The 18063-nt window shown below is 44.3% G+C and overlaps 1 protein-coding gene across 1 annotated transcript; it reads right to left on the bottom strand.

Annotated features, from left to right (window-relative positions):
- Positions 1-4264: 4264 nt before the first annotated feature.
- LOC145341361 (uncharacterized) lies at positions 4265-7391 on the bottom strand. The gene is made up of 3 exons (XM_080186290.1): positions 7228-7391; positions 6535-6919; positions 4265-4767 (listed from the first exon to the last, which is right to left on the bottom strand). Exons 1-3 carry the CDS (start codon positions 7234-7236, stop codon positions 4541-4543), a joined length of 621 nt encoding a protein of 206 aa, XP_080042416.1. The 5' UTR covers positions 7237-7391; the 3' UTR covers positions 4265-4540.
- Positions 7392-18063: the final 10672 nt, after the last annotated feature.

Here is an 18063-nt window from a genome sequence, read left to right as displayed (position 1 = left end):
AGTTGCCCTTGGAGAGCAGTGAAGAGTCAACCACATTGCTGTGGCTCTGGAGTCACCTTCAGGCCAGACCAGATAAAGATGGCAGATTTCCTTCCCTAAAGGACATTAGAGAACTAGATGGGTTTTTCCTGACAATCGACAATGGTATTATGGTAATCAGAAGGTTCTTAATTCCAGATTTGTTTTATTGAATTCAAATTCCACCACCGAGGTGGCAGGATCCCCAGAACATTAGCTGACTTTCTGGATTAACAGTCTAGTGATAATACCACTAGGCCATCAGCTCCTCATGCATTTAAGTGAGAAGTGATCAGGTTCATGCCCGTGTTGGGAGTGAACCTGATGACGTTGCCGGCAGGGGCAGAAAAGATCTCAGACTGAGATCCCCCACCAATCACAAATCCCGTTATGGCCTCCTTGTGACAGTTTCCAGCCATAGCAGGATATGTGTCAGCATCGAATGGGGCCGGAAAATCATCCCCATTGTCTTCAGCTCTCCATCCCGCACACAATCTATTCTCTTCCCTTAGCACTGTTTTGAGCTTTTTGGCATTTTTCCAAACTGAATTGCTGGTTTCCTTTCCACCACCATATATATCCAACAACTGTCCTGTCTTAGTCTTTCCAATACTTTGGTGAAAGAAATTCCCAATTTTCCAAAACAAATTATGCAACAGGTAGCCTAAGACATAGTAGAGATGAAGAGCTGAGTATCATCATGGGCTGAATATTACACAGGGGAGAGTGTGGGTGATAGGAAGAAAGGAGGGGAGGGGGGTTACATCTTTGGGGGAGCTGGGAGGGGCACACCGCCAATTACCAAAGATCAGCCTCCGAAGATAGAACCCCCTCCCTTTCTCCCTGCCCTTTGAGGAGATTTCTTTTTAAATCAGGCTGCCCACTCCTGCCCATGTCAAACATTGTATGGCACAGGGAGCGTATTGTCTTGGTAATGAGACTAATTGACCCTTATTTGTTTACATATGGCGGGTGGGTTGCCAATTTTGGCACCCGCCTATCTCTTATGGGGGTGATCTCGGGGGAGGGATGTTGGACGAGATGATGACAGAGTGGGCATTTTACATTCCTCTCCCCTGCCAAAAAAACACCTTAGCAGGGGCACATAAAGTGCAGCCCTATTTGGCAATGCTTACCCCAGGTTTTCAAATGATGCGTCCAACGGTCAGCACATGGATGAGAGGGTTGAGGATGGAATCTCATGAGATTCACAAAATGACAGAGCTAGAAAGGCATCTTCCTGGCTTTTTCAGTTCCACGTGTTTATTTTAGTATTCTCCTGACAGAGCTTCCAGTTTTCAACTTTGAAATTTCTGCTCATCCAAAAAGCTGTGTCCTATCCTATACAAATTTTCATTTGCCTTATACTCCTATCATCACTGGCCTAAAATAGCTTACCATGCCTTAACACCTCTAAATTAAAATCATCTTCCTTGTATTTAAGTGACACCATAGTCTTGTCCTTTGCTATCTCTGTAACTTCATCTAGTCCTGTACGTTATTCATAGAAGTTACTCCCAGCTTCTGGCGCCTGTTCGGGTGCACTAAGGGAGAACTTGGCGTAGCCAGTTACCTAACCTGCACAACTATGGACTGTGGGAGGAAACCAGAGCACTCGGAGGAAACCCACGCAGACATGGGAGAATGTGCAAACTTCACACAGTGACCCAAGCCAGGAATCAAACCTGGGTCTCTGGTGCTGTGAGGCAGCAGTGCTAACCACTGTACCACCATGCTGTCCCTGTGGGCCTCGGGACATTTTCTTTGTTAAAGATTAAATATAAATGCAAGTTGTATGTTAAAGATGTGATATATGTGCAAGCTGTTGGTGTTAGTGTACATAGTAATAGGAAATGTAGTAATGCCAATTCCTAACTCCAGGTAATTAAATCAAAGATTAAACAAAGGGCAGATTACAGTTACAGTAAAAGAACAAACAAAAACCTAATCTTTGAAGTGTTAAAAATGAAAGACAGAAAAAAACCCAGAAATTACTGGAAATATACTGCAGATCAATCAGCATCTGTAAAGGGAAATAGGTCATGATCAATCTTCCTTTGAAGCTTCACGTGTGCATGGCAACCTGGAACTTACTATACAGGTAACCCGCAAATCAATATTTTTTTTTCACAGAACCCTACAGTGCAGAAAGAGGCCCTTCGGCCCATCGAGTCTGCACCGAACACAATCCCACCCAGGCCCTACCCCTATGTCCCTACATATTATACCCACTAATCCCTCTAACCTACGTATCCCTGGACACTAAGGAACAATTTCTTAGCATGGCCAATCTACCTAACCCGCATATCTTAAAATATCACATTAAAATTTAAAGATACCATGCACTGAAATGAACAGTTTACCCCAGTCCAATACCAGCATCTCCACAACTGAAATGAACAAGCCATGCACAAGAAAAGAAGAGGAGACAATAGTGCAGAAGGAGGCCCACTGAGCCTGCACCAACAACAATCCCATCCAGGCCCTACACATTAATCCACTAGTCACCATGTCATAAATTTAGCATGGCCAATTCACCTAACCTGCACATTTTTGAACTGTGGGAGGAAACTAGAGCTGCCAGAGGAAACTCATGCAGACACAAGGAGAATGTGTAAATACCACACAGTTATCTGAGGCCAGAATTGAAGCCTGGTGCGCTGACGCAGCAGTACCAACCACTGTGCCAACTATGGTTTTGATGTTTGGAGTTTGTACCTTTCTTTGGAAATGACATAAAAAATTAGGAATATAAGAAATAGGAGCAAAAATCATCATCAAAAACATTGCAATAACATAATTGCATTAGGAATTTCCTATGTAAGAATATAAGAACTAGGAGCAGGAATAGGCCATCTGGCCCCTCAAGCCTACTCCACCATTCAATAAGATCATGGCTGATCTTTTCATGGACTCATCTCCACTTATCCGCCTGTTCACCATAACCCTTAATTCCTTCACTGTTCAAAAATCTATTTATTCTTGCCTTAAAAACATTCAATGAGGTAGCTTCAACTGCTTTATTGGACAGGGAATTCCACAGATTCACAACCCTTTGTGTGAAGAAGTTTCTCCTCAACTCAGTCCTAAATCTGCTTCCCTTTATTTTGAGGCTATGTCCCTTAGTTCTAGTTTCACCTGCCAGTGGAAACAACTTTCCTGCTTCTATCTTATCTATTTCCTCCATAATTTTATATATTTCTATCAGATCTCCCCTCATTCTTCTGAATTCCAATGAGTATAGCCCTGTCAACCCAGTCTTTCCTCATAAGCCGACACACAACTCTGGAATCAACCTAGCGAATCTCCTCTGCACCCCCGCCAGTGCCAGTATATCCTTTCTCAAGTAAGAAGACCAAAATTGTAAACAGTACTCTAGGTGTGGCCTCACCACACCTTATACAGCTGCAACATAACCTCGCTGGTTTTAAACTCCATTCCTCTAGAAATAAAGAACAAAATTCAATTTGCCTTCTTAATTACTTGCTGCACCTGCAAACTAACACCTTGAGATTCCTGCACAAAGACACCTAGGTCCCTCTGTACAGCAGTATGCTGCACTTTTTTACCAGTTAAATAATAGTCCATTTTGCTGTTATTCCTACCAAAATGGATGACCTCACATTTACCAACATTGTACTCCATCTGCCAAACCCTCACCCAGTCAGATTACCTATATCTCTTTGCATAGTTGTCTTATATGTCATTATCATTAGAGTCATAGAGGTACGCGCACAGAAAAAGGCACAGGGATTCTGGACGTGCTACTCAGTAGGGCTTATATTAATAAATGTTCAGTGGAAGGAAGGCCTAGCTCAAAACATTTAATAATACTTCTGGTGGCTTAGGATTCAAATGTATCTGTATCTTTCTACACTGGTCGGAATTGTGCTGCTATTACTGAAAGGTTATAAAGTTCTAAATATAATCTGATAAGGACTGAACGGCTGGTGTCGAGAATTGGAGCAGTCAATAACAAGATGGCAAATGGCAAGTGGGCAAGTGGCAAAGGGGAGAATGGGCTGCACCATCAACAAGGACAACACAGTAGGAAAGAGAAGATTGAGGAGCCAGAGATACAGATTGAAAAGCCTCTGAACTGGGAGAAGTCTGCAGGAACTGAATGGTTGGATTCAGACAACAATATTGGGAGTGAGGGGCAAAGCAAAGCAATGAGCATGCAGCCTGCAGCTACAAATTGTACAGTTTTGTTTATTTCTATGCACTTACATCTTCTTCAGGAAGATAAAATGAACACAAAATCCCATCTTTCACTCGTACATAAAGATAAAGTTGCCATAGTCCCAGATGACTATAAGCTGATCTCCCTCCTGAGGTGGGGGAGAGTTGACTGGTGGTGATTTAACCCAAGGATCACTTCAGGCAAGACGCAAGCTTGAGAAAGCAGGGCCTTCATGAATAACCCCAGGCAGTACAGGAATTGAACCTGCACTGTTGGCATTACTGTGTCACAAACCAGCCATTTAGCCAACTGAGCTAACTGACTCATATGTATCCTACTTTATCCCCAAATTGATAATTGTTGCATGACTTCTAAAAAAAAATCTACCTGACTGTCATTTCCCATATAGATCTTAGCAGCTGATCCAAAAGTCACTATATCAAATTTTGTTGTTTCGGTATTTGGGAGAAGAGACCATTCCAAGTGATAATACTTATGGGGTTTTGATGCTTCCATCGTCCTCATTGATTTCGACTTGAGAGGTTTCGTTTTATCACTTTCATGGTCTAAAAAATAAATGCATGTTGCATAGTTAATAAAATAAAATGCTTATACTATCAAAAATAAATACTGCCACAAAATGCATTGCACCACATACAATCAAGTGATAAACCTCAACATAGAGTCATAGAGATTTACAGCATGGAAACAGACTCTTCGGCCCAACTTGTCCATGTCGCCCTCCTTTTTAAAACCCCCAAAGCTAATCTCAATTGCCTGCATTTGGCCCCTATCCCTCTATATCCATCATACCCATGTAACTATCTAAATGCTTTTTAAAAGATAAAATTGTACCCACCTCTACTACTACCTCTGGCAGCTTGTTCCAGACACTCTCCACCCTCTGTGTGAAAAAATTGCCCATCTGGACACTTGTATCTCTCTCCTCTCAACTTAAACCTATGCCCTCTGGTTTTAGACTCCCTTACCTTTGGGAGAAGATATTGACCATCTAGCTGATCTGTGCCCCTCATTATTTTATAGACCTCTATAAGATCACCCCCTTATATGCTATATACATAGCATAACAATGTATATAACTGTTAATTCATAAAACTCCAGATGCACTGATCATAATTATGGAGCAAATCTACTTAAAAGTGCTCAGTTTTGGGGGATATTTTTACAAAGGTCATTGTCTGAACAGAAACTATAATTTGAACATTGTCATTAATGGAATTAAAAGGTGCATGGGAAACATCCCACTTCCAAGACTAATATTGCAACCCCGCCACCCCCCCCCCCCCCCCCCCCCCGCACCACCACCTTCCCCACTCTTGCACGAATTTAACAGCCATCTCAAATCAGTGGAACTTTGGGTCCTTTCAATTTTACAAATCTTGGTGTTACAAAAGACATGTTTATTACACAATAAGTTGGGTCATAATCTTTTATATATAATTGGAATCCCTTTAATTTCCTCTTTATTTTGTGCTCAAGGGAAAAATATTGTTGGCAATATTATTAGCATATCTTATTTGCCATTATTAACCATGTGGGATTAATAACCTACATCAAATTAACCATGTGGTGTTAATGCTCCCACTAAAATAGCAGAAAGAGGATTTTTAAATGAACGCGTGAAATATTTTTAATGCTAATATCAAATTTATGTTTTTAATCATTCCTGTATTATTAGCCACATGGCTTCTCAAAGATTAGAAAATCCATTAGGGTCAAGGAAACTGGCATTTTGACGAAGGAAGGTGTTTGAACGGTCTGTGACATGACATGCTAGCCATGACTTAGAAAACAACTCTGTGTGAATTATGTGATTGTGTCATATGTCTATTAATAGGATCCATCATTGGCTTTCCAGGCAATTTAATAATAAACTATTAGAATAATTCACTTTAAGACATAATAAGGCTGAAACTGTGAAAACCAGAAGGAAGTATGGCACTGTGGCACAGTGGTTAGCACTGCTGCCTCACACCAGGGACCTAAGTTTGATTCTTGGCTTGGGTCATTGTGCAAACTCCACACAGATATTCTTCCCGTGTCTGCGTGGGTTTCCTCCCACACTCCAAAGACGTGCAGGTAGGGTGAATTGGCCATGTTCAATTTTCCCTCAGTATACCTGAACAGATGCCTGAGTGTGGCAACTACGGGTTTTTTCACAATAACTTAATTGCAATGTGAATGTAAGACTACTTATGACTAATAAATAAACTTTAAGAGACACAAGAGATTGCAACTGGGAAGTCCTTGAACTATGCAGTCAGAAAACTCAACCTCTTCAGGAACTGACAGGGATGCTTCTAATCACATACCGCTCGGAACGGCCAGTGTTAGAGTCACAGTGAACTTGACCTGGCGAGAAGGGGATGCAGTGACGTTCTTGTCAGAGGAGACGGTGATGTCCTGGACGACTGCACTCGAAGCTGTGCTCCTGGGCTGGGGACTCGTGCTCCTGAGCTGGGCATCCGGGCTCAGGCTCGGGTTCCTAGTCACAGGACCCGAGCTGAACGTCGAGGCATCCAGCTGGGAAACCGGGCTGAACACCGAGCTGCTGGACAGGGGGAACTGGGTAAGTTCTGAGCCGCTCGCTTCGGTCTGACCGCTCGGGTCCGGTGTCCTTTGCTCAAGGACACCGACAGTGACTTTTGCATCCTTGTCTTCGGTGGCGTCGCTCTCATCCCCTTGGGTCGGATCCTCCTGGCGAAGGAAGAACAGAGGAAAATATAGCAATTGTCACTGGAGGCAAAATGGTGCAGTTCAGACAAACTTTCTCTACAGTGCTTAATGTCAGAGGCAGAAATAATGCAGTTCAAACTTTTACAGAGCTTAATGTCACAGGTAGAATAATGTCGTTCAGACAAACTTTCTTTACGTTGGTTAATGGCAGAGGCGGAAAGTTCAGTTCAAACTTTCTTTACAATGATTAATGTCACTAGCAGAATAGTTCAGTTCAGACACACTTTTTTTTAAACAGTGTTTATACACTGTGTGCCATCCAGACTCACCCTTTCCATTTCTGAAAATGGAACAAAATAATTGACCTTTGTGTTTTGTAAATAAAGGGGAAGGGGTGTCAAATAAACCAATACTGCAGAGAACAACAACACAGGTCAACAGACAGGAGTTGCGGCCTGGGCAGCTGCCCCTTGGGCTCCGGACACTGCAGCCACTTCCCTCCCACCTTCTCCCCGCCACAAGTGTCACTGTAACTGCCGGTCGCCCAGCAACAGACCGCACCACCCTCCTCCGCCGCGCCGCCGCGCGCCCGGGTAACCCTCCGCAGGTCACTCACAGTTCCGCGTGGCCAGCTACACACGCACACACACACTGAGCGTCTGTGAGAGACCGCGACCACAGACTGTGCAACTCGGAGGATGCAGCAGAATGCACACCTCTGTCAAGTGAAAGCAAAAATACTGCGGGTGCTGGAATCTGAAAGAGAAAATGCTGGAAAATCTCAGCAGGTCTGACAGCATCATTGTCTCTCCAGGGATGCCTTCAGACTTGTTGAGATTTGCCAGCATTTTAAAACCTCAAGACCATTAGACATGGGAGCAGAATTAGGCCACTCACCCCATCGAGTCTGCTCTGCCATTCAATCATGGCTAATATTTTTCTCATCCCCATTCTCCTGCCTTATCCCCATTACCCCTGAACTTCCCCCCCCCCCCCCCCCCATTAATCAAGAACCTATCTATCTCTGTCTTAAAGACACTCAATGACCTGGCCTCCGCAGCCTTCTGTGGCAAAGACTTCCACAGATTCACCACTCCCTGGCTGAAGAAATTCCTCCTCATCTCTGTTTTAAAGGATTGCCCCTTTAGCCTGAGATTGTGCTGCCTGGTTCTAGTTTTTCCTACTGGTGGAAACATCCTCTTCGCGTCCACTCTGTCCAGGTATCCTGTATGTTTCAATAAGATCCCTCCCGCGCCCCCCCCCCAACCTTCTAAACTCCAGCGAGTACAGACCCCGAGTCATCAACCATTCCTCATATGACAAGCTCTTCATTCCAGGGATCATTCTTGTGAACCTCTTCTGGGCCCTTTGGTGTCACTTTGTTAAATGTTTCACTGATCCAATAAACGCTGTGTTGATAAATATCTTCCTTCTATCATTCTGATTTATATTATAACTTTTGCCTGTCAGTGCAGTTGAATGGGGGAGGGGGGATTGTTTAAAGTTTATTTATTAGTGTCACAAGTAAGCTTACATTAACACTACAATGAAGTTTCTGTGAAAATCCCCTAGTTACCTCACTCCAGCGCCTCTTCAGGTTCATTGAGGGAGAATTTAGCATATCCAATGAACCAGCACACCTTTTGGATGGGGGGAGGAAACTGGTGCACTCAGAGGAAACCCACACAGACACAGGGAGAACATGCAGACTCCATACAAACAGTGACCCAAACCGGGAATTGAACCCAGGTCCCTGGCATTGTGAAGCAGCAGTGCTAATCACTGTGCCATGCATGATTCTCTGGTCACAGGTCATTCTTGATATTTTTTCTCCCACCCTTACCCTTGTTTCCCCTTTGTAGACTATCACATTCTATCACATTCACTCTACAGTCCTGCCGTCAACCTGAAAGTTCTGGCATGAGACACGGGTTAGTAGTGCCACTGTTCAAAGGACAGACACCCCAATTAAAGTATTAACTTTTTGTAGGCAAGGTCTCGTCACTAAACACATAGCTGATGATGACCCCGATGCACAAGCCACCCACCCACACACGCACACGAACAGAATGCATTCAGCAAAAGCCATGCTGCCACAAGAAATGTGACAGCTCAGACCACCAGCATACACTTCCACTACCTTGACTGTTCTGGTGGAGCCCTGCTGTACCTTGGAGAGTTGGGTGTTGCAAGAGTGAGAGTCGGGTCGACGTGGTGGCACAGTGATTAACATTGCTGCCTCACAGTTCCAGGGACCCGAGTTCGATTCCAGTGTTGGGTGACCTAATGTGTGGAGTTTGCACATTCTCCCTCTGTCTGTATGGGTTCCCTTCGGATGCTTTGTTTCCCCCAACAGTCCAAAGATGTGCAGGTTTGGTGGGATTGTCCATGGCAAATGTATGGGGTTACAGGGATAGGGTGAGGAGAGGGCCTGGGTAATACACTGTCAGAGAGTCTGCGCAGATCCGATGGGCTGTATAGCCTCTTGTGCACTTTTGGGATTCTATGACTCTATGGTGCAGACTTGATAGACTGAGGGACCTGTTCTGTGCTATATGGTTCTAAGAGCTTGCCATCTAGCAGGACAGCCATTGGCATCAGTAATATGACAAATGCTCAGGAGAAGGAGAAGTAAGAGGAGGCAACCTAGACAGCCACTTCTGCCTCGTTGTCCGTGAATTTCTCCAATTGCAACCCAATTTCCCATTCAGCAACACCTTCATTACTCTTTGTCACCAACCAGCCTTGGACTGAAAGAAAAATAGAAGCTACCACAAAATAAATATTCCAAGCTAAATTTATAAATCAAATCTTTCAATATGCATCCAGGTAAAGGAACTGGAAATTCAGCTTGAGGACCTTTGTCTCATTAGAGAGAATGAGGAGATAATTGATAGGAGCTATTGGCAAGTGGTCACACCAGGGCAATGGGAAGAAGGCACGTGGGTAACTATTAGGAAGGGGAAACCTCAGGTGATGGAGAGCACGCCGGTGGATGTCCCCCTTCAAAATAAGTACTCCTGTCTGAGTACTGCGGGGGGGGACAGCTCATCTGAGAGAGGCAGTGGTGGCCAGCTCTCTGGAGCTGAGCCAGTACTTCAAAAAACTAAGAAAGAAAGCAGCAAGGCAGTACTAATAGGGGACTCCATAGTGATGGGATCAGACAGGCGTTTTTGCGGACACAGACGGGAGTCGCGGATGGTGGTTTGTCTCCCTGGAGCTGGGATCCGGGATGTCTCTGGACGCGTCCCAGACATCCTGAAAGGGGAGGGTGAAGAACCGTAGGTTGTGGTTCATATAGGTACTGCTGACATAGGCAGGAAGAGGGAAGCAGTCATGAAAAGGGATTATAGGGAACTGGGTAGGCAGCTGAGAAAGAGGAATGCGAAGGTAGTAATCTCAGGATTGCTGCCTGCGCCGCGGGAGAATGAGAGCAGGAATGGAATGAGGTGGAGGGTGAATGCATGGCTAAGGGACTGGAGCAGGGGGCAGGAATTCCGGTTCCTGGATCATTGGGACCTCTTTAGGGGCAGCTGTGACCTGTACAGTAAAGACGGGTGGCACTTGAATCCCAGGGGGACCAATATCTTGGCGGAAGACTGGCTAGGGCTACTGGGGGGACTTTAAACTAGAAAGGTTGGGGGGAGGGAACAGAGATGAGGAGACTGAGGCCGAGGAGGTTAGCTCCCGGGTAGGGAAGGACTGTAGACAGTATGAGAGGGAGGTTAGACAGGTGGTGGAGAAGAGAAATGTCCAGACTGAGGGGCTGAGATGTGTCTATTTTAACACCAGGAGTGTAGTAAATAAGGTAGATGAACTTAGGGCGTGGATTGCTGCTTGGGAATGTGATGTGGTGGCCATTACAGAGACTTGGATATCTCAGGGACAGGACTGGGTACTTCAGGTGCCAGGATTCAGATGCTTCAGGAAGGACAGGGTTGGGGGCAAAAGAGGTGGTGGAGTGGCACTATTGATCAGGGATAGAGTCATGGCTGCAGAGAAGGAGGCTGCCGTGGAGGGACTGTCTACAGAGTCTCTGTGGGTGGAAGTTAGGAACAGCAAAGGGTCGATAACTTTGCTGGGAGTTTTCTACAGGCCGCCCAATAGTGACAGGGAAGTTGAGGTGCAGATAGGGAAATAGATCCTAGAGAGATGTAGTAATAACAGAGTTGTCATGATGGGAGACTTTAATTTCCCAAACATCGACTGGAATATCCCAAGGGTAAGGGGTTTGGATGGGGAGGAGTTTGTTAGGTGTGTTCAGGAGGGTTTCCTGACACAGTATGTGGATAAGCCTACGAGAGGAGAGGCTGTACTTGACCTGGTACTGGCGAATGAACCAGGACAGGTGTCGGATCTCTCGGTAGGAGAGCATCTTGGGGATGGAGATCATAATTCTATCTCCTTCACGATAGCATTGGAAAGAGATAGGATCAGGCAGGCTAGGAAGGTATTTGTCTGGAGTAAGGGGAAATATGAAGACATCAGGCAGATAATTGGACGAATAAACTGGAAGGAGGCGTTCTTGGGGAAAAGTACAGAAGGAAGGTGGCAGATATTCAAGGAATGTTTGACTGGAGCTCTGCGCGACAACGTTCCGATGAGACAAGGAGGTTTTGGTAGGGCGCAGGAACTGTGGTGCACGAAGGTCGTGGTGAACCTGGTCAGGAAGAAAAGAAAGGTGTATAAAAGGTTCAGAGAGCTAGGAGATGTTAAGGATCTAGAGGAGTATAAGGCTTGTAGAAAGGAGCTTAAAAAGGAAATTAGGAGAGCCAGAAGGGGTCATGAGAAGGCCTTGGCAGGTAAGATTAAGGAGAATCCCAAGGCCTTCTACAAATATGTGAAAAGTAAAAGGATGAGAAGAGAAGGGATAGGACCTATAAAAGGTGAAGGGGGAAAAGTCTGTGTGGAACCGAAAGAAATGGCAGAGGTGCTTAATGAGTACTTTGCCTCGGTATTCAAGGTGGAAAGTAATCTGGGAGGTTGTACTACAGGTTTGCGGCAGTCTGAAAAGATTGAGTATGTGGATGTTAAGGAAGAGGATGTGTTAGAATTTTTAAACTCTATCAAGATAGACAAGTCGCTGGGACCGGATGGGATGTACCCCAGGTTACTGTGGGAGGTGAGGGAAGTGATTGCAGAGCCCCTGGCGATGATCTTTGCGTCATCGTTGGAGACGGGAGAGGTTCTGGAGGATTGGAGGATTGCGGATGTGGTTCCTATTTTCAAGAAAGGGAACAGGGATAGCCTGGGAAATTACCGACCGGTGAGTCTGACCTCAGCGGTTGGTAAGTTGATGGAGAGGCTTCTGAGGGACAAGATTTATGAGCACTTGGAGAAGTTTAGAATGATCAGAAATAGTCAACATGGTTTCGTCAAGGGCAGATTGTGCCTTACGAGCCTAGTTCAGTTCTTTGAAAATGTGACTGAACACATTGACGAAGGAAGAGCAGCGGACGTGGTTTACATGGACTTCAGCAAGGCGTTTGATAAGGTCCCCCATGCAAGACTTATTGAGAAGGTGAGAGGGCATGGGATCCAGGGGGCTTTGGCCTTGTGGATCCAGAACTGCCTTGCCTGCAGAAGGCAGAGAGTGGTTGTGGATGGGTCTTTTTCTGCATGGAGGTCGGTCACCAGTGGAGTGCCCCAGGGATCTGTTCTAGGACCCTTGCTGTTTGTCATTTTCATAAATGACCTGGATGAGGAAGTGGAGGGATGGGTTAGTAAATTCGCCGACAATATGAAGGTTGGAGGTGTTGTGGATGGTCTGGAGGGATGTCAGAAGTTGCAGCGGGACATAGATAGGATGCAAGACTGGGCAGAGAAGTGGCAGATGGACTTCAATGCAGATAAATGTGTAGTAGTCCATTTTGGCAGGACCAATGGGATGAAGGAATACAATATCAAGGGTAGGAGTCTTAGCTGTGTTGAAGAGCAGAAGGATCTTAGGGTCCGGGTCCATAGGACTCTTAAATCGGCCTCGCAGGTGGAGGACGTGGTCAAGAAGGCGTATGGTGTACTGGCCTTCATTAATCGAGGGATTGAGTTTAGGAGTCGGGAGGTAATGCTGCAACCTTATAAGACCTTTATAAGACCCTTGTCAGACCCCACTTGAAGTACTGTGCGCAGTTCTGGTCACCTCACTATAAGAAGGACGTGGAAGCTATGGAAAGGGTGCAGAGGAGATTTACAAGGATGTTGCCTGGATTGGGAGGCATGCCTTATGAAGATAGTTTGAGGGAGCTCGGACTCTTCTCCCTGGAGAGACGAAGGTTGAGAGGCAACCTGATAGAGGTTTATAAGATGTTGAGAGGAATAGATAGGGTGGATTCTCAGAGGCTATTTCCCCAGGCTGAAATGGTCGCTATGAGAGGACACAGATTTAAGGTGCAGGGAAGCAAGTACAGAGGTGATGTTAGGGGTAAGTTTTTCACTCAGAAGGTGGTGAGTGAATGGAATCGGCTGCCGTCAGTGGTGGTAGAGGCAAACTCGCTGGGGTCTTTTAAAAGACTTCTGGATGAGTATATGGGATCTAATGGAATTGGAGGTTATAGATAGATCTATGGCTTAGTAGGTATAGATGTGATTGGCGCAACCTGTGGGCCGAAGGGCCTGTTTGTGCTGTAGTGTTCTATCTTCTATGTTCATACAAAAGTCAACCAATAACCCTTTTACGTTCCCTTAGTGTCTGTCTTCCATGTACCTTTACCTGTCCTCGTGCTTCTACACACTGTTACCTCAGAGAGTGTGGCTGGTGCAAGGCTGTTTGCTGACTGTCAGTGGAAGAGAACGCAAATAGATTACTTTGAGCAGCTCTGGATTTGAAAGGCTTGGCATGGATTGTACAATATTAACATGGATTGGCAGCAGTTGAGCTGACAAGGCTGGCAAGAAACAGCACAGGCAATGGCAGAGAGGCAAGGGTGAGAGAATTAATCCAGAGAGTGCTGCAAGTTCATGCTGTATAGAACCACTGCCACTTTCCCAGGGTAGCACCTCAGCAATTCTAGTAATCTGCTGGAGGATAGGTTGCCGGGCTGCTGTAAAGCCATGCAAACCCCTTTACGCACTGTAATATACAGCCTTGCTGGTTGTGGTCTGAGGTTGTGTTCCAGCAAAGTGACCTTGCTTCATTTCAGCCTGAGCATGTACTGCTGCATTCAGACTTCTGGTGGAGTCTGCCAATGCTGCAATGAAAACTGTGCATCAGACTCTACATCATAATTGGGTCCAAAACTGTGCTGTTGGAGCTGGTTGCATTCATGCTTAATTTAAAACAAAAATTATGAATTATGGGTGTCACTGGCTAGACCAGCATTTATTGCCCATCCCTAGTCGCCCTTGAGAAGGTGGTCGTGAGTCACGTTCTTGAAATGCTGCCTTCCCTGAGGTATAGGTACACGCATAGTGCTGTTAGGGAGGGAGTTCCTGGATTTTGATCCAGCGACAGTGAAAGAATGGTGATTATATATCCAAGTCAGGATGATAAATGACTTGGAGGGCAACCTCCAAATGGTGGTGTTCCCAGATATCTGCTGCTTTTGCCCTTCTCGATGGTAGTGGTCATGAATTAGGAAGGTGCCGCATGAGGAACCTTGGTGAGTTCCTGCAGTGCATCTTGTAGATGGTACACACGGCTGCACTTTGTCAGAGGTGAAGGGATTGAATGTTTGTGGAAGAGGTAGTAATCAAGCAGGCTGCTTTGTCCTGGATGACGTCAAGCTTTCTGAGCGTTGTTGGAGCTGCACTCATCCAGGTCAAGTGGAGAATGGAGACTCAGATGGTGAGTAGCCTTCTTAGCATTTGACCTGATTTGGTAGCCATTGTGTTAATATGGCCAGTCCAGTTCAGTTTCTGGTCAATGGGAATCCCCAGGAATGTTGATAGTGGGGGATTCAGTGATAGCAATTTATGGAATCCAAACTTTGTGCAAAGCCCAATGGCAAGTTGGTATTTTCTCCTCTGTGAACATTGAATGCAAACATTCTGGTAAGTTCCTACTGCATCAAGTACTGTGCTTTGCATACCTGTCAGTGTTCTTTTGTAGGTTTCCCCATAAAAATGCTCATCTGAGTCATCTGCGGCAAAGCTCAAACACAGCTTTGCCCTTCGTTGCTTTCCTTATCCACTTCCTGGCTTGCAGGCCACTCATTCTCCACAAAATAATTGAAAACCTTGTGATTTTTTGCTGCTAGTAAAATTAGTCAGAGAGGGCAAACCACCTTATATAGCAAAGGGGTCTTATGTATATTCTAGGATCTGGTTTGCATATTGATGGGGCTTACCAACTAGTGATAAGCCCTTGTTAAGAAGACCGTCAATGTTCACAGAATGGTCAGCCTGTTGAATCCATGAAATCCCGAGCAGCCTCAACCAATTTCTCTTCCCCTAAGGCTCCACGTTACGCAGTACATACACAAAATTGGTTTCAAGTCTTATCGTGATTCCAGCTGATGGATATACTGCACCATGTATTGAACTTAACAATGTTTAAAAACAAACAGATGGCTGGTGAAACAAAGCTACAAAGGGCCAAATGTTCTCCAAATGCCTTGCTGCTTTATTGCCATGCAACTCCAGTGGAAATTGCAGGTGCTACTGAGAAATTTATGCTGACGTGTTTATGGCAAAGTGAGAGAGGGGTCTGAACAACTCTGCTCCATCCTGCTGTATGGGTGAGAGATGGGGGGGTTCTCACCCAGTGTCAGAGCTTACTGCTCCAGCTGCTCCACTAAATAGGTTTTTACAAACTGTTTTAAAATATGCTTTTTGATTAGCAGAATGAATTACAAAAGGAAATCTCCACTAGAATCTACTAGAAAGACCATTTTATTAAAAAGTTCAAACACTGCTGGACCTGCTGAACATTCTGTGCAGGTGTTTAGTGTTTTCCTGCACATTTAAAACTAGTTTATGAATAAAAGCTGCAACGTCTGCCAAAGGGGAAAGAGAATCAGAGCACAAGCTACATTTAATCATGAGACATATTGACAAATGCATGGCTTCCAATTACCGCTAGAAAGAGAAATCAATAAGTACAAAATTTGAAAGCTACAGGTCACACTGAGCTTAGCTGCTTGTGTATGTTCTTTCATTACGGCTTTTAGGCTTTACTTACTTGTCATTTTATATGTTGCCTGTTTTCCAAAAAAATTCATTAATAGATGAATCTGTCAAGTTGTCTCGACCTTTGGGAGGCCAGTCTGCCCTTCACAATGTGCCCGTAGAGTGGCAGGTGCTATCGTTTCTTTCAATTGTTTTTCCATTTAAATTGAAGAATTGCCACATTTGCAGAGACTGAGAATTGAACAGATGTTGGAGTTACTTGTGTTATTCCTATTCACATGAAATTCATTAGGTTAAATGGTCAGTTTGTTCATTTTAATTTATTTCCAAAGAAAAATTACATTATTTGCCATCCTTTGTTTCTACTAGAGCAGACATGATGTGGAGATGCTGGTGTTGGACTGGGATAAACACAGTAAGAAGTCGCACAACACCAGGTTAAAGTCCAACAAGTTTATTTGATAGTATAAACTATCAAATTTATTGTTTGATATAATATAGTTTGATATAATAAATTTATAGTTTGATGTGTGGTTCCTCTTTCCACACATTTAACGAAGGAACATTGTTTCCGAAAGCTTGTGGGTTTACTATCAGCCCCCTAGCTGCAGAATGTACTGAGTGTGCAGTGTGTAGCAAATCACCAAAGTTTCCCATATTGCACCAAGACTGTGAAATCCACTACCTGGAAAGACAGTGGCAAAGTGTATGGGAACACCACCACCTTAAAGTTTCTCTTCAAGTCACACATCATTCTGCCTTATACACGTATCACCACATTTATCACCTTTCCTGGACAAACATCCTGTAACTCCCTACCTAACAGTGACGCGGGAGCACACTTAAGACAAAGATCTGCCATTTTCTAGCCTAAAGGACAACTATTGATGGACAAAAATTGTTGGTCTTGCGAGAAATGCCCACATCCCCAAAATGAATTTTTTAAAAAATTAGGAATATAAAGTTGAAAAATGGTGAGACTACTTTGCAATGAATCCTGGTGTTTCTAGAACATTCTGTAATCTGACAACTAGAGTACAATGAAACTATTGCTTTTATTCTGAACTGTGTAACACATTATTTTAGCAAATGCTCCTTTCCATTGACAGTTACAGTAGTTCTTATTCCACTCAAATAATCCACGATATTGGCACTGGACCACACCACCAACACCACTCCACTTGCCCCTCTTGCCCCCACCTATGTCATACCCCAGCCGTGGGACTGACAAGCACACAATAAAGACACTCATAGTTCTAACCTCACTCATAAAATAATAGGGTGCATAAGAATCTGCTCAGAAGGAATACAAACTCAGTCTGACACTTTTCAAAGCGGCTTAGTTTCATAACTTAATTTCAGAGAGATTATCAAACAGACGGCATCTAACTGCTTGCTCCTTACTCCAGAACATCTCTGGTATGTTGATATAAAAGTGGCAATATGGGATATTGATTGAAAAAAATTCACACCAATAACATAAGGTTACAGCTCTAACCCCAAAAATACGGCACAATTTGTACATTCAGTAAAGTGTGATATTTTGGATATCTTAAATTAGGTCATGAGAACAACCTGGACTAGTCCAAAATCAATTTGACTCATGAAGTATTGATTAGACACATATCGGTCAGTGTGTCAGAGCAGTGATACTCAAACTGCTCACCACGTGTAATTGGCTCTCTTTCTATGTTAAAAGGTTGATTTTTGTCAGGCTGAGGGTCAAACTACTGTCCAAAGTCAATCTTGTAGTAAGCCTGTTTCTAATAATTGTAAATCATCATCTATCTACCCCCCCTTCCCAAAATGACCCAAATTGACAAACATTGAATCAAAATGGCTTAAAACTGGGCAATTTGAAGTAAAAGTCATTCCTACTTCATGTTGTAGTTTGCTGCCTGAAAAGTATGACTGTAAATGAAACAACATTAAGAGAATCAGGCACAGTGGCACTGTTACCTCATAGCGCCATTTGGGTCACTGTCTGCTCGGAATCTACACGTTCTCTCTATGTCTGAATGAGTTTCCTCTGGGTGTTCTGGTTTCCTCTCACAGTCCAAAGGACGTGCTGGTTAGATGCATTGGCCATGCTAAATTCT

Source organism: Carcharhinus amblyrhynchos, chromosome 3, assembly GCF_965287045.1.
Source record: "Carcharhinus amblyrhynchos chromosome 3, sCarAmb.v2.hapA, whole genome shotgun sequence".
NCBI lineage: Eukaryota > Metazoa > Chordata > Chondrichthyes > Carcharhiniformes > Carcharhinidae > Carcharhinus > Carcharhinus amblyrhynchos.
The sequence above is the reverse complement of the archived record's forward strand: the minus strand, read 5'-3'. Positions and strand labels throughout refer to the sequence as shown.